The 14,031-nt window shown below is 43.1% G+C and overlaps 1 protein-coding gene across 12 annotated transcripts in view; it reads left to right on the plus strand.

Moving 5' to 3' along the window:
* The window catches only part of PSD3 (pleckstrin and Sec7 domain containing 3), a 575,456-nt gene that overhangs the window by 472,354 nt on the left and 89,071 nt on the right, over positions 1 to 14,031 (plus strand). For all 12 annotated transcript variants that reach the window (XM_043893683.1, XM_043893685.1, XM_043893689.1 and 9 more), the window contains one exon: positions 5,233 to 5,426. In XM_043893683.1, coding sequence (XP_043749618.1) covers positions 5,233 to 5,426 — 194 coding nt within the window. The remainder of the gene's footprint in view (positions 1 to 5,232; positions 5,427 to 14,031) is intronic.

Genomic DNA, 14,031 nt, shown 5'->3' on the forward strand with positions numbered 1-14,031 from the left:
ACGAAGACAACCGTGTCCATCTATGAATGAATGAATGGGTAAAGATATCACACAGAGAGAGAGAGGTATACTATGCAGTCCTAAAGCAGGAAAGAAGTTCTGTCATTTTTGACAAACTGGATGAACTGGAGGGCATTATGCTAAGTGAAATAAATCAAATAAGGTTAAATACCATAGGGACTCACTTATATCAAGAATTGTTTTTAAAGTTTCAGTTCAGTTCAGTTTAGTCACTCAGTCGTGTCCGACTCTGCGACCCCATGGACTGCAGCACACCAGGCCTCCCTGTCCATCACCAGCTCCCAGAATTTAACTCAAACTCATGTCCATTCAGTCAGTGATGCCATCAACCATCTCATCTTCTGTCGTCCCCTTCTCCTCCTGCCTTCAATCTTTCCCAGCATCAGGGTCATTTCCAATGAGTCAGCTCTTTGCATCAAGTGGCCAAAGGATTGGAGTTTCAGCCTCAGCATCAGTCCTTCCAATGAACACCCAGGACTGATCTCCTTTAGGATGCACTGGTTGGATCTCCTTGCAGTCCAACAGACTCTCAAGAGTCTTCTCCAACACCACAGTTCAAAAGCATCAATTCTTCTGCGCTCAGCTTCCTTTATAGTCCAACTCTCACATCTATACGTGACTATTGGAAAAAGCATAGCTTTGACTAGGTGGACCTTTGTTGGCAAAGTAATATCTCTGCTTTTTAATATGCTGTCTAGGTTGGTCATAACTTTTCTTCCAAGGAGCAAGTGTCTTTTAATTTCATGGCTGTGTCACCATCTGCAGTGATTTTGGAGACCCCCAAAATAAAGTCTATCGCTGTTTCCACTATTTCCCCATCTATTTGCCATGAAGTGATGGGACCAAATGCCACAATCTTAGTTTTCTGAATGTTGAGCTTTTAGCCAACTTTTTCACTCTCCTCTTTCAATTTCATGAAGAGGCTCTTTAGTTTTAAAGTTTAGTTAAAAGTTTTAAAGTTAAGTTTAAAGTTTAGTTTTAAAGTTTAACCTACAGAAACAGAGGATTTCCCTCATAGTTCAGTCGGTAAAGAATCTGCCTGCAATGCAGGAAACCCAGGTTCAGTTCCTGGTTGGGAAGATTCCCTGGAGAAGGAAATGGCAACCCACTCCAGTATTCTTGCCTGGAGAATCCCATGGACAGAGGAGCCTGGTGGGCTACAGTCCATGGGGTCACAAGATTCGGACACAACTTGGCAAGTAAACAGGAACAGAGTAGAAAGGTGATTTCCAGGGCTAAGGGGTAGGGGAATAAGGAGAAACTGTTCAGAGGGTACAAACTTGATGCAGAAAGGTTAGTAAATTCTGAGGAAATAATATGAAGCACGGTGACTCCAGCTGGTAACAGTGCATTGTATAACTGAAATTTACTGAGAGAGATACTGAGAGATTTACTGAGAGATATACAAAAATAAATACATCCGTAAATATGTGAGGTATTGAATTTGTTAGTTCGGTATTGGGGAACCTTTCACCATGTATGTGTATATCAAATGATTAGGTTGTATACTTAAAATACCTTCGTAAACTAGGTGCTTCGCTGGTGTTACAGTGATTAAGAATCTGCCTCGCAATGCAAGGCACACCAGTTCGATCCCTGGCCCGGAAGGATTCCCACCCGCTGTGGGGCACTGAGCCTGCGTGCTGCAGCTGCTGAAGCCCGTGCGCCCCGGAGCACGCGCTCCGCGACAAGAGAGACCCGGCCGCGAGGAGCCGGCGCATCACAGCTGCTGAGCAGCCCTCTCCCCACAACCAAAGAAAGCCCCCGTGCGGAACAAAGACCCAGTCAGCCAGAAGCAAAATAAAATGTAAAAATAAGTAAATAAATCAGTTTTACCTCGGTCAAGCTGGAGGTCAGGTAGGGGAAAGTAAATGCATAAATAAACTATGTCTAGAAAACAAAACAGTACTCCGCAATAAATGGGAACAAACTGCTGATTCTCGCAACAGTATGGATGAATCTTAAATATGTTTTGCCAAGTACAATAAACCATTTATGTGACATTTTAAGAATGCCAAAACTATTGGAAAGGAAGAGAGACTGGTGGTTCCCAGGAACTGGTCAGGGAGAGGAATTGACTGAAAGAAGGTAACAGCGGGAATTTGGGGGTGGTCGAGCTCTTCCGTTTGGTGTTGTGATGGTGGATACATGACGCGTTGCGCATTCCCCCCGAACTGTGCATCTCAAGGAGCAGTAGATTTTGTGTCTGTTCATTTCTTAAATATCGGCCACAGTATGGGGAATGCAAGATATCGTTCAGACCACACCAAATTAGTTTTCCAAGTGACTTGTGTAACCATTGTTATATATATTTATTAGGGTTGAACATATAAATAAATAAGTATATTGTAGATAAGACAGCCAGGTTTCTCAGTGTTGAAGAAATACAAACAAGCAAAGGGCAAAGGCTGGAATGAATTTTGTCTTGCTGGCTTGGGTTGGAGATATCACTATGTATTCATATGAACTCATGAAAGGGAGGGAGGTAGGGATAGATAGCTGGATAATTGCATATATATATATATATGTTTCATATATTTTTATATGTATATATGTATGTTTTATACATTTATATATATGCATACATATATATATATTACACACACATTTCCCTAGGTGTTTCTGTTGAGAGGCCCTAGAGGCAGTGAGCACCTAGCACCTAGATTTGGTTTCTAAATACCATTCTCCAGTAAACAGGACTGGACTCCTTGGAGAGTGGTTTCTTCCAGGACTGAGACAGGGAAAATACAAGATGAGCTTGAAGGTAGCATCTTGTGGTATCGGAAAGAAAGGATGTACTTACAAAACAGAAAGGAAAAACGATGAGACATGTTGCTAGGACATGGAAGCCTACTTCGTAGGTCATCCAGTGACCAAAGCTGGAAAAATCTGAACAAAAGAGTAATTGTGGTGTTTGATTATAATCCAAAGAATAAAATAAATATCTACGTGTCCATACTCAGAGAAGAATTCCAGTTAGTAGTGAAGAAGGAATTAGGGAAATAAAGAAAATCACCATTAGATCATCACAACATTATTGTCATAAGCAAGATCCACAGATGAATGCTAAAATTAGTGGTCAGAAGCTTAAGGAGAAACAGGATATTTTCGTAGTCACAAGGTATCGCCCCCAAATCACATAAAAAGGAAAATAGTAACTTCACCGTATAGAAACTTGCCGCAAACCACCTTAAGCAAGTAATCCAGGTTCATCCCTAATGATGAAACTTGCACCTCCTGGCGTGGTATGCTGAGAGGGTGTCACCCATGATATCCTTCTCAAGAATGTATAGCCCCAGTCTAATCATGAGAAGACCTCAACCCTGCAGAACCACTGACTAGTACTCTACTAGTACTCTTCATGACTAGTACTAGGTCATGAAGGACAAGGGGAAGCCTAGGAACTGTCACTGTCTGGAGGCGACCAAGGAGTCATGACAGCCAAGTGCACTGTGGGGTCACGGATAGGATCCTGGAAATGGAAAAAACGTTAGTGAAAAAAAAGGTGAAATCTGAATGAAGTCTGAAGTTTACTTTTTAGTATTGCATCATTAGCTTCTTAATTCTGACAGTTTTATTTGGGTTATGTAAGGTGTTAACATTGCAGAGAATTCCATGAGGGTCCAGGGGTTAGGACTCCGTGCTCCCACTGCAGGGGGCCTGCGTTCCGTCCCTGGTGAGGGACCTAAGATCCCTGCTGCTGTGTGGTGTGACCAAAGCAAAAAAAAAAAAAAGTATTAACACTGCGGAAACTGGGTGATGGGCATAAGGGAATTCTGTACTATCTTTGCAAACCCAAAGCTATCTATTAATAAAAGTTAAATTAAAAGTAAAATACAGTTACCTGAGTCCAGTGTTATTTTCATTTATGTCACAATTATTTATAAAATAACCAATAGAAAAACCCGCTATTTTTCTTTGATAACCAAACAAGCAATTTTGGTGATTATTCAGCTTGTGGTTTATTTTAAGTATATTTTGGCGGTGGCTATTTTGGTTGAATTTTTTATTATTAGTTTTTATTTTTCATTGGAGGATCGTTCCTTACCATATTGTGTTAATTTCTGCCGTATAGCAGCGTGAATCAGCTATACATCCATGCGTTCCTTCGCGAGCCTCCCTCCCACCAGCCCATCCCACCCCTGCAGGTTGTCACGGAGCCCTGCGCTGAGCTCCCTGGGCTCTGCGGCGGCCTCCCACGAGTGCGTATGTCAGTGCATCCCACCCTCTCCTCCCCCTGCTCTCCACAAGTCCGCGCTCTACCCCTGCCCTGTGAGGAGGTTTATCAGTACCATTTTTCTAGATTCCATATTTTCATAGAAATTTTGAATAAAAAAAATCAGTATTCAAAGTTTAATAGCAATGAAACCAGAGGTGATTCAGGACATTGAAACAGGTGAAGTAAGACAAATACTCTTATTCTGGTTATATGTTTTCCAGCAGTATGTCGGAGCCTATTAGCTTTCTTCTCCTCTTCCCCCGCTTTAAGTGATTCTGACCGCCTCCTCCATACTTAACGTGCGTTGTAATGTCAGAGTTAAACTTTCCCTGCTTGAAGGAACGGGGGCTCAGAGGCAGGGCTGGGCAACTAGGGGCTTCCTCAGTTGGTGAAGGGGCGCGTGGGAAAGCCGAAGCTGTGAGCTGCCGAAGCACCGTGCGTGGTGCCCGAACCCGCTGACAGCCGTACCCGAGGTGTTATCAGTAGAGATTACCTGCTTATCTGGCAGACATAGTCTAATACTGTTCACTGACTTCATCTCTACCTGTCGTATTCTGTATGCTTGGCACCATGCTAGGGCGTGCAGAGATCAAAATCACGGTCTCTGCCCGAGGTTCCACTTGTTTTGAAAGCAGACAAACCTGAGGGTTCTGTAGGAGATGGAAAGGCCAGAGGCTTCCGAGCCTCTGCAGCCATAGCCTCTCCGCTTCTTCCTCTTTTCCTAGGACTGTGCTTTGGCGTGTTTATCTAAGTTCTGAGTCTGTTTCCTGACCTGTGGTGTAGAACACTAATGTCAGTCTTCCAAGACTGCCGTGGTCACTAGTGCCCGACACACGGAGTGTTGCTCGGGAACCGCAGCTGCGCTTACCGTGGCCCTGTCATCGGGACTGACAGGCCATTAGAAGTATGACCGTTTCTTACGCCGGATGACTCTGTTCAGGGAGTACTGTGTAACTCAGCCTTTGTGTTCCATCTTTGTTTTATCCTTTCAGAGATGATGAAGAGAAAAAAAAGTCTGTGTCCGAAGGTACCGATGAGAAGGCTAATGGAACACACCCAAAGACCATCAGCCGTATTGGGAGCACTACCAACCCATTCCTGGACATTCCTCACGACCCCAATGCTGCTGTGTACAAAAGCGGGTTCTTGGCTCGGAAGATCCATGCAGATATGGATGGAAAGAAGAGTAAGCGCCATTTGTTGACATTTCCTGTTTCGTTTATTTCATCTTTAATATAAGCTCAAAATTAAAGTGAATTTATCAGAAGCAAAGGAGTAAAGAAAAATGATATTTATTTAGAAAAATAGTATTGAAATTTGATAAAACCTCTAACCCTAAATCATAAATCCCTTATGTACTTGATCTTCTACAAATAGAATTTTAGAACTTCAGAACCAGAAGACTCAAAGATTATTATTTTCTAACCTCTTATTCATCTATTTATAGCTGCCTTCAACAAATACCTTTGAGTGCCTGCCGTGCGCTAGGCATCAAAAGTATAGTAGTGCTTAGAAAGGACAGAGGTCCTGTCTTCATGGAGTTTCCATTTCTGGTGGTTGAAGGGAATGTTCAACTTATAACGCGTAGGATAATAAATAGTGTGAGGCCTTGGAGACAGAGCAAGGAGGGGCAGACTTGTGATCCAGGCACACACGGAGCGTGCACGTCTGTGGAGGAGGGACAGGTGTGTGTAGGCAACATGTATGTTTCGCCCTGGAAAACGGAAGCAGGCCCATGTGACAGGCTTGTCCACTGACGCGTGATGGCGGAGGTCCAGGCGGAATGGAGCGTGTGTGTGTCTGGGATGGCCTTTGCAGAGGGTGAAATGGCAGTCACAGCAGACAGGACAGTGGACAGACGGAGGTAGCCGCTGCGTATGCTCAGCGTCAGGCTGCTCCTCCAGACACAGGCGTGTGGCGCTGGGGTGCACAGTCCTGCTGCTCCCGTCCACACTGTTTCCTTCAGGTGTTAGCGTATTCTAGCATGTTCTGCTGGGGTGCCGTCAAGAGAAACATTGCGATAGAGTAGCTTTGACGCTGGCCCGTGCTGCTTCCCAAGTTCTGTAGGAGTGTCCCCACCACCTTTTCTAGGCACCCTGTGCACTAGCCCGCGAGGCTGCTTCGTTCTCTAACAATGTTCTGTCTGTACACCAGTGACAGGTGAAAGTTACATCTAACAGCTTAGGAAGAAGGAGCAGGGAAACACCTGAAGATGAAGAACTGTCTCCAGGGCGTTTCCTGCATTTCTTTCTCTTTATTATTTTGCATATCATATGTGTTCTTTTCTTATTGAGGTATAATTGATTTATAATATTATCTTCAGGTGTATAACATAGTGATTCAAAAATTGTCTAGGTTATACTCCAGTTATAGTTATTATAAAATATCAGCTGTAATTTCCTGTGTGTACAATGTATCCTTGTAGCTTATTTATTTTATATGTAGTAGTTTTTATCCCTTAATCTCCCACCCCATATTGCTCCTCCCCCATCCTGCTCCCCAAGGTAAACCCTAGCTGGATCTACATATCTGTGAGTCTGTTTCTTTTTTGGAATATTCACTCATTTGTTTTTTAGATTCCAGGAATAAGTGGTGAAACACAGTATTTGTCTTTCTCTGTCTGCCTTTTTTCACTAGCCTTGATACCCTCCAGATCCATTCACATTGTTGCAAATGACAGAATTTCATTCTTTTTCATGTCTGAGATGCCATTGTGTGTGTGTGTGGGGGGGGGTATGTGTATCTCACATCTTCTTTATTCATTTATCAGTTGATGGACACTTAAATTGCTTCCATATCTTGGCTGGAAAAGTTAGCTGATAGCCTTAGAGGAGCTCCTTTGTAAGTAACTCATTGCTTTTACCTTGATGCTTTTCATATGCTGTCTTTATTTTTTAATTTTTGCCATTTTAATTACAGTGTCAGTGTAGTCCCCTTTGGGTTGATCCTGTTTCAGACTGTGGATTTTCAACCAAGAAGTCCGTTTCCTTTCCCAGGTTAAGGAAGTTTTCAGCTACTATGTATTCAAGAATGTTGTCTTCCACCTTCTCTCTTCTCCTTCTGGTGCCCCTAACTGAGAATGTTGGTGCACTTGATGTTGCCCCCAGCAATCTCTTAAACTATTCTCATTTCTTTTATTCTTTTTTCTGCTCAGCGGCAGTGATTTCCACTACTCCGTCTTCCAGTTCACTGATCCATTCCTCTGTATCATTTCATCTACTGCCAATTCCTTGTAGTGTATTTTTCTATTTCAGTTGTATTCTTCATCTGTTTAGTTGTTGTTTGTATTTTCTAACTCTTTGTTAAAAAGTCCTAACTTCTCCCTCTGTTTAGTCATTCTTCTCCCGAGTTCTTTGGTCATCTTTACAATTGGTACCTTGAACTCTTTCTCAATTAAATCGTGTATCTCCACTTAGTTCTTCTTCTAGGGTTTCTTCTTGTTCCTATATTTGGAGCACATTCTCCTGTCATCTCACTGTGCCTTATTTGCTGGTTTCATTTCTGTGTATCTGATAACTTGGTAACATTTCCTGCCCTTGGAGAACGACCTTTGGTAGGGGATTTCCTCTGTAGCCCAGCAGCACTCACCAGAGCTCTGTGCTCTAGGGTTGCCTCATCCTAAGATGACTCTGTGGGTCCTCCCCTCGTGGTGGGCTGACTACAATGGGTGATCTCGCAGGCGTGGCTGGCCCCCGGTCTGGTTGCTTGCCAGGCCCTCCTTGTGCAGAGCTTGCTGGTCACTGGTTGGTGCGCCTGAGTCACCAGGTGGCTGGTTGCCTCACTCCTGGTGAGCCCAGGGTTTATGCTGGCTCAGTGACAGGCAGAGCCAGGTCCTGGGGTCTAACTGCAGGATCCAGAGGTGCCAGAACTGGAATTGTAGCTCTGTTGCGTGGAACTGGATCCTGGGGCAGCTGGCTAAGGGACCCAGTGTCTCTCAGAGCTGGTGTTGGCCTGGAGGTAGGCAGTTTAGGGCCCAGCTCGTGGGCGGGCTCAGTCTGCAGGCTCCAAGGCTGCAGTTTTCCTTGGGCGTGTCTCTGCCTGCTGGTGGCTGATGCTGGTCCCAAGGCTAGAGCAGGCTCACTGGGGAGTGGGGCCAAGGCCCAGGAGATTCTGAGGCTGGTGCCTGTTCACTCTGTGGAGCTGGGTCCTGGGGTCGATGGCTGCAGGGCCCTGGGGCTCCCAGGTCTGGGCCCTGTGCACTGGTGTGTGCAGCCAGGTCCCGGACCCTCTGGTGGACAGGGCGTGTTCAGGGCCAGCTGTGGGCTCAGGGAGGCCTTGAGGCAGCCTTCTGGTGGGCGGGACTGTGTCCCCACCTAGTTAGCTGCATGGCCTGAGTTCCTGGTTCCTTCAGGTTGGCGGGTGGAGGTGCGGCTGGGTCCCAAGGCTTACAAGTCAAGGGGAGGACCGACGGGGCGCTTGCCAGCCCCGGTGTCCCGAGGTAGAGCGGGCATCCACAGTGGCTGGCTCCCGTGTGTCCCACCAGGGCTGCAGCTGCCCCAGCCTCTCTGACATCAGCAGGTGGGTCTGACCCTGGATCCTTTCAAATGACTGCTTCAAAGCCTTAGGTATCTCCTTTGCGAACTTCTGGTTGGTTAGGGCAGTTTTAAATGTCACAGGCTTTTTCTTTTTAGCAACATAAGAAGCTCTGCCTGTTACCTGCCTCTGCTTCAGTCTCTGTTTCTGATCCTGCCTCAGAGCCCAAAATAGGTGGGGAAACAGATGACTCAGGTAAGGTGGGGCCAACTGGGCCCAGTCTCCAGACTTCCCTCCTACGCTTGTGTTATCACCCAGGGCTCCTCACTTCTGCCTTTGAGACGGGGGTTGCGGGAGGAGCCTTGAAGTTTGAGGCTTTAATCCTCAAGCTCTTCCTAGATATTCCTAATTCAATTTTTCATGGATTTTAAGATCACATTAGTATGGACAAGATAATTCAACTTTTTCAGTACAGGAAAGTGCATAATTTCTAATGATAATTAGATAATCAGTTGTGTCCGATTCTTTGCAACCCCAGGCTCCTCTGTCCATGGAATTCTCTAAGCAAAAATACTGGAGCAGGTAGCCATTCCTTTCTCCAGGGAATCTGCCCAACGTAGGGATTGAGCCCAGGTCTCCTATGTTGCAGGCAGACTCTTTTACCAGCTGAGCCACCAGGAAAGCCCAGTGATAATTTATATATACTAAAGTTTATCAAGAAGCAACAGTTGGAACTGGACATGGAACAACAGACTGGTTCCAAATCGGAAAAGGAGTATGTCAAGGCTGTATATTGTCACCCTGTTTATTTAACTTATATTCAGAGTACATCATGAGAAACGCTGGGCTGGAGGAAGCACAAGCTGGAATCAAGATTGCCGGAGAAAATATCAATAACCTCAGATATGCAGATGACACCACCCTTATGGCAGAAAGCAAAGAAGAACTCAAGAGCCTCTTGATGAAAGTGAAAGAGGAGCCTGAAAAAGTTGGGTTAAAACTCAGCATTCAGAAAACTAAGATCATGGCATCTGGTCTCATCACTTCATGGCAAGTAGATGGGGAAACAATGGAAGCGGTGAGAGACTATTTTTCTGGGCTCCAAAATCACTGCAGATGGTGACTACAGCCATAAAATTAAAAGACACTTGCTCTTTGGAAGAAAAGTTATGACCAACCTAGACAGCATATTAAAAAGCAGAGACATTACTTTACCAACAAAGGTCCATCTAGTCAAGGCTATGGTTTTTCCAGTAGTCATGTATGGATGTGAGAGTTGGACTATAAAGAAAGCTGAGCACTGAAGAATTGATGCTTTTGAACTATGGTGTTGGAGAAGACTCTTGAGAGTCCCTTGGACTGCAAGGAGATCAAACCAGTCCATCCTAAAGGGAATCAGTCCTGAATATTCACTGGAAGGACTGATGCTGAAGCTGAAGCTCCAATACTTTGGCCACCTGATGTGAAGAACTGACTCAATGGAAGAGACCCTGATGCTGGGAATGATTGAAGGCAGGGGGAGAAGGGGACGGCAGAGGATGAGATGGTTGGATGGCATCACTGACTCGATGGACGTGAGTTTGAGTAAACTCCGGGAGTTGGTGATGGACAGGGAGGCCTGGGGTGCTGCAGTCCATGGGGTCACAAAGAGTTGGACACGACTGAGTGACTGAATTGAACTGAACTGAACTGAAAGTTTATCAACTTCAAGTACATCGTCTGAGTTCTCAAAATGTATACAGTTGTGTGACTACCATCACAACCAAGACATATAGCATTTCCATTAGCTGACAAAGTTCTTATAGTTAATTCCTTCCACTTTACTCCCAATGGCAACCCTTATTTGTCCTTGGGCTCTGAGCTTTCTCTTTCCTATAATTTCAGTGAGTGGAATCCTGCATACATTTTTGGGCTTGGCTTCTTTTGCTTGGTCGTGTTCTTTGCAGATTCATTCCATTGCTGGGATATCCCACAGTTTACACATGTACCAGCTGGGCTTTTGTGTTTTCAGTTTGGGGCTTTATAAATAAACTTGCTTTGGATAGTCTCAAACAAGTCTATGCATATAGAAATGTTTTCATCTCTTTTCAGAAGGGATCTTAGGGTGAGGGAGTGAGCCTGCTGGGATATATGCTAAGTATACATTTAACCTTGTAATAAACTTCTAAACTTTCTAAACTGTACTGTTTTGCATTCCTAAAAACGGTGCATTTTATGTCCTCTTGATAAAATGATCCCTTTGTTGTGAAAAGACCTTCCTTATTCCTGGTCACATTCCTTAGTTTGAAATCTACTTTATGTAATATTAATATAGTGACTCTAGCTTTCTTTTCAATTTTTGCATAATATACAGAAATTTTTTCTAGCTTTGTTGTCTTACTCCACGGTCTTGTCTTTAAAATTGTTTTATACAATGTACTGGTGGGTCTTTTTAACCCACTGTCTTTTAATTGGAGTGTTTACATATATAGTAATTACGGATATCGTTGACTTTAATTCTGCCATCTTGCTCTTTGATTTTTATTTTTTCCTCTTTCTCTGCCTTTTTTGGGACTGTGTGTGGATGTGTGTGGTTCAGTCTTTCTTCACTTGTTGGCATATTAGTTGTACATCTTTATTTAATAAGTTTAATGATTGCTGGAAGGTTTACAGTATAATCTTTAGCTTGTCAGTCTGCCTTCAAATGTTACCACTTTGTGTGTACTTTGAAACCTTTATAACAGGTTTCCCCTTTCTCTTTACTAGGAATGTGCTATTATCATACATTTTAATTATGTTTATTAAACTCATGCTACATTGTTATTATTTTTGCTTTAGAAAGAAATGTATTCTTTACTTTTACTCACATACTGACCACTGCTGGTGTACTGGGTTCCTTTTTGTAATTTCACGTTTCTGTTTAGTAGCTTTTTTTTTTTCCTGCCTAAACAATTTCTTTCAATATATCTGATAGTAAACTGCTGGTGAGAAATGTTCTCATGTTTTATTGGCTTTTAAAATAATTTGTGCTGCACCTTAACTTTAGGAATTTATATTCACTGGTGTATAATTCCTTGACAGTGCTTTCATTTCTGTTTAAAATTTTAATATGTTGTTCTGTTGTTCTCTGCCCTGTGTGGTTTAGACAAAGGTCTGCCATCATTTTTTGTTCCTGTGTATGTAGTGTGGGTTCCTACCCCTCTGGCCACTCTGAAAATGTCTCTCTTTATCTTTGATTTTAAGTAGTTTTGTTGTGAGGTGTTTTACTTTATGTTTTCCTTGCCTGGTGATTATTTTTAAGTTCTTGGATTCATCGCTTTATGTTTTTCACCAATTCTAGAAGTTTTTCAGTCGTCATTTTTATAGTACCCACCCCTCTTTCTGGGACTGTAGTTCCCTATATATTGCACCATATTACATTGTTTTCCAACTCTTTTGTTTGTTTCTTCAGTACTTTATTTATTTTAATAATTTTTATTGCTTTTTCTTCAAGTTTACCACAGTATTTTTATCCCACATAGAGTATTTTTATCTTAGAAACTGCAAAGTGAAATTTTTCATCCTCTGTTTCTCTCCTTATCAAGTTTGTATCTTTCTTAATATCCTTGAGCAGATTTTTCATGTTTACAATAGCTGTTTTAAGGTCCTTCTCTTCAAATTCATTCTGTCTTTTCTGGGACTGTTACATTCTTTGCATTCCTAGCAATTTTTATTTGGATGCCAGACATTGTGACATTTTTCGGGGTGGATTTGGTTCTATTCCTTTAAAGAATGTTGGATTTTATTCCATTTGTCTTTTTCCCAGCTAATCTCTTCCATACTCCCCCCATCCCTTTTGTTGGACTTCCAGTCATATCTGCTTTAACTGGTTAATCTCGCTGCTGGATGGCTCCTGCAACATCACCCGACACGCTTCTAAACGCATCCTTCTGTTTTGAGAGCTGGTCACCATAAGCAGATTTAAAATATGCTTTATATTACTCTTGCCTAATGTGTTTTAAAGCATATCACTTTTCATTTCTAATATCTTAGAAGAGTGAAAAAGCAGTAGTGGAGCTTTCCTGAAATGGAAAATCCAAATAATTTTTGAGAAGTCTGTGTAATGATACCCCTTGGGCACCTTATTCTGCTAAGTCTGTAGAAACTTATTTGGATTCATCATATTCTCTCTAGCCATCTCAGGCGGCCTGTACGTCCTTGGAGCAGGGCTTCGGTTCCCACCCAGAGTCAGAGGCCAGGTCGTGGCAGTGAAAGCGCCAGATCCTAGCCACTAGACCAGTGGTCAGTGACAAGGGCTCTGGCCCTTCGGCTTTGCACAAAAGAATTTCCATGAAGACAGGAAGTAGTGAAGCAAGTGAAGTAAAGTTATTAAGAGGAGAGAGTCCGGTATGTGTGGAGGGACACACGGGCAGCCTCAGAGCGAGAGTCCCCGAGTGGCACCCTCATAGCAGTTTAAATCACTTACACAGGCGTCTCTTGCGGTTTTCCTTTGGCCAGTCACTCTGATTTGCCCGGTTCACGGTCCATGTTTGGGGTATCTCCGGATCCTTCCCTGTGTGAACGTGCGTCCCTTGGCCAAGGGGTCTCTGCCGCAGGGGAGTGCACGTAGCTTAGCGTTGGTTGCCCTCACTCCCTTTGACCTCCGAGGAGCTTTTCTGCACACATGTGGTTGAGGAGATCTCCTGACTTCAGGAATGAGAAATATGTGGTCTGGGCAGGGCACAGCCTCCTCCCTTAATTGTCCTGCTGTTCTCATTTTGGTTGGTCAATAGGGAATGAATGTCCAATTGCTTTATGCTGAGGGGTGCCCGTCTGCCTCAGGCCTCTATTGCATTTGTAAGTATGTGTACACGTGGTGGGTGCTCTGGTGAAAGTTTTTCATAAGTGACAGTTTGGGTCAAAAGTCTGGGGAAAGATTAAAACCTTGGTAAACTTGTCTATAACGGACTACCTGTCCAACTCAAGATTTATATCTTTCATTTTTTAAATTTATTCTAACGTACTAAATTTGTCAGAGTATTTCAATTCTTCATATAAACTTTTTTTTTTAACTTGGAGATTTTCTTTCCTCTTATTTATTTATTTAGCCTTTTAAAGATATGCTCAGCTCAGAAATTTGTCCAGGAAACAAATCATGATTAAAAGCAAATGTTCTGTCTCATAGAAGTATATGTGTTCACCAGACCCATTAAATCTGACATTAAGGGCAAGCTTTGAACAATCAGATTTAGAAAACAAAGTGTATCTTCTGGATTTTGTCAGGCAGAATGAAAAATAAAGTTCAATACATGCTCTTAGTTTTATTAACCAATGCAAGATATTTGTAAAAATCAAAAAAG

This window comes from Cervus elaphus, chromosome 32 (genome assembly GCF_910594005.1).
Source record: "Cervus elaphus chromosome 32, mCerEla1.1, whole genome shotgun sequence".
NCBI classification, from domain to species: domain Eukaryota; kingdom Metazoa; phylum Chordata; class Mammalia; order Artiodactyla; family Cervidae; genus Cervus; species Cervus elaphus.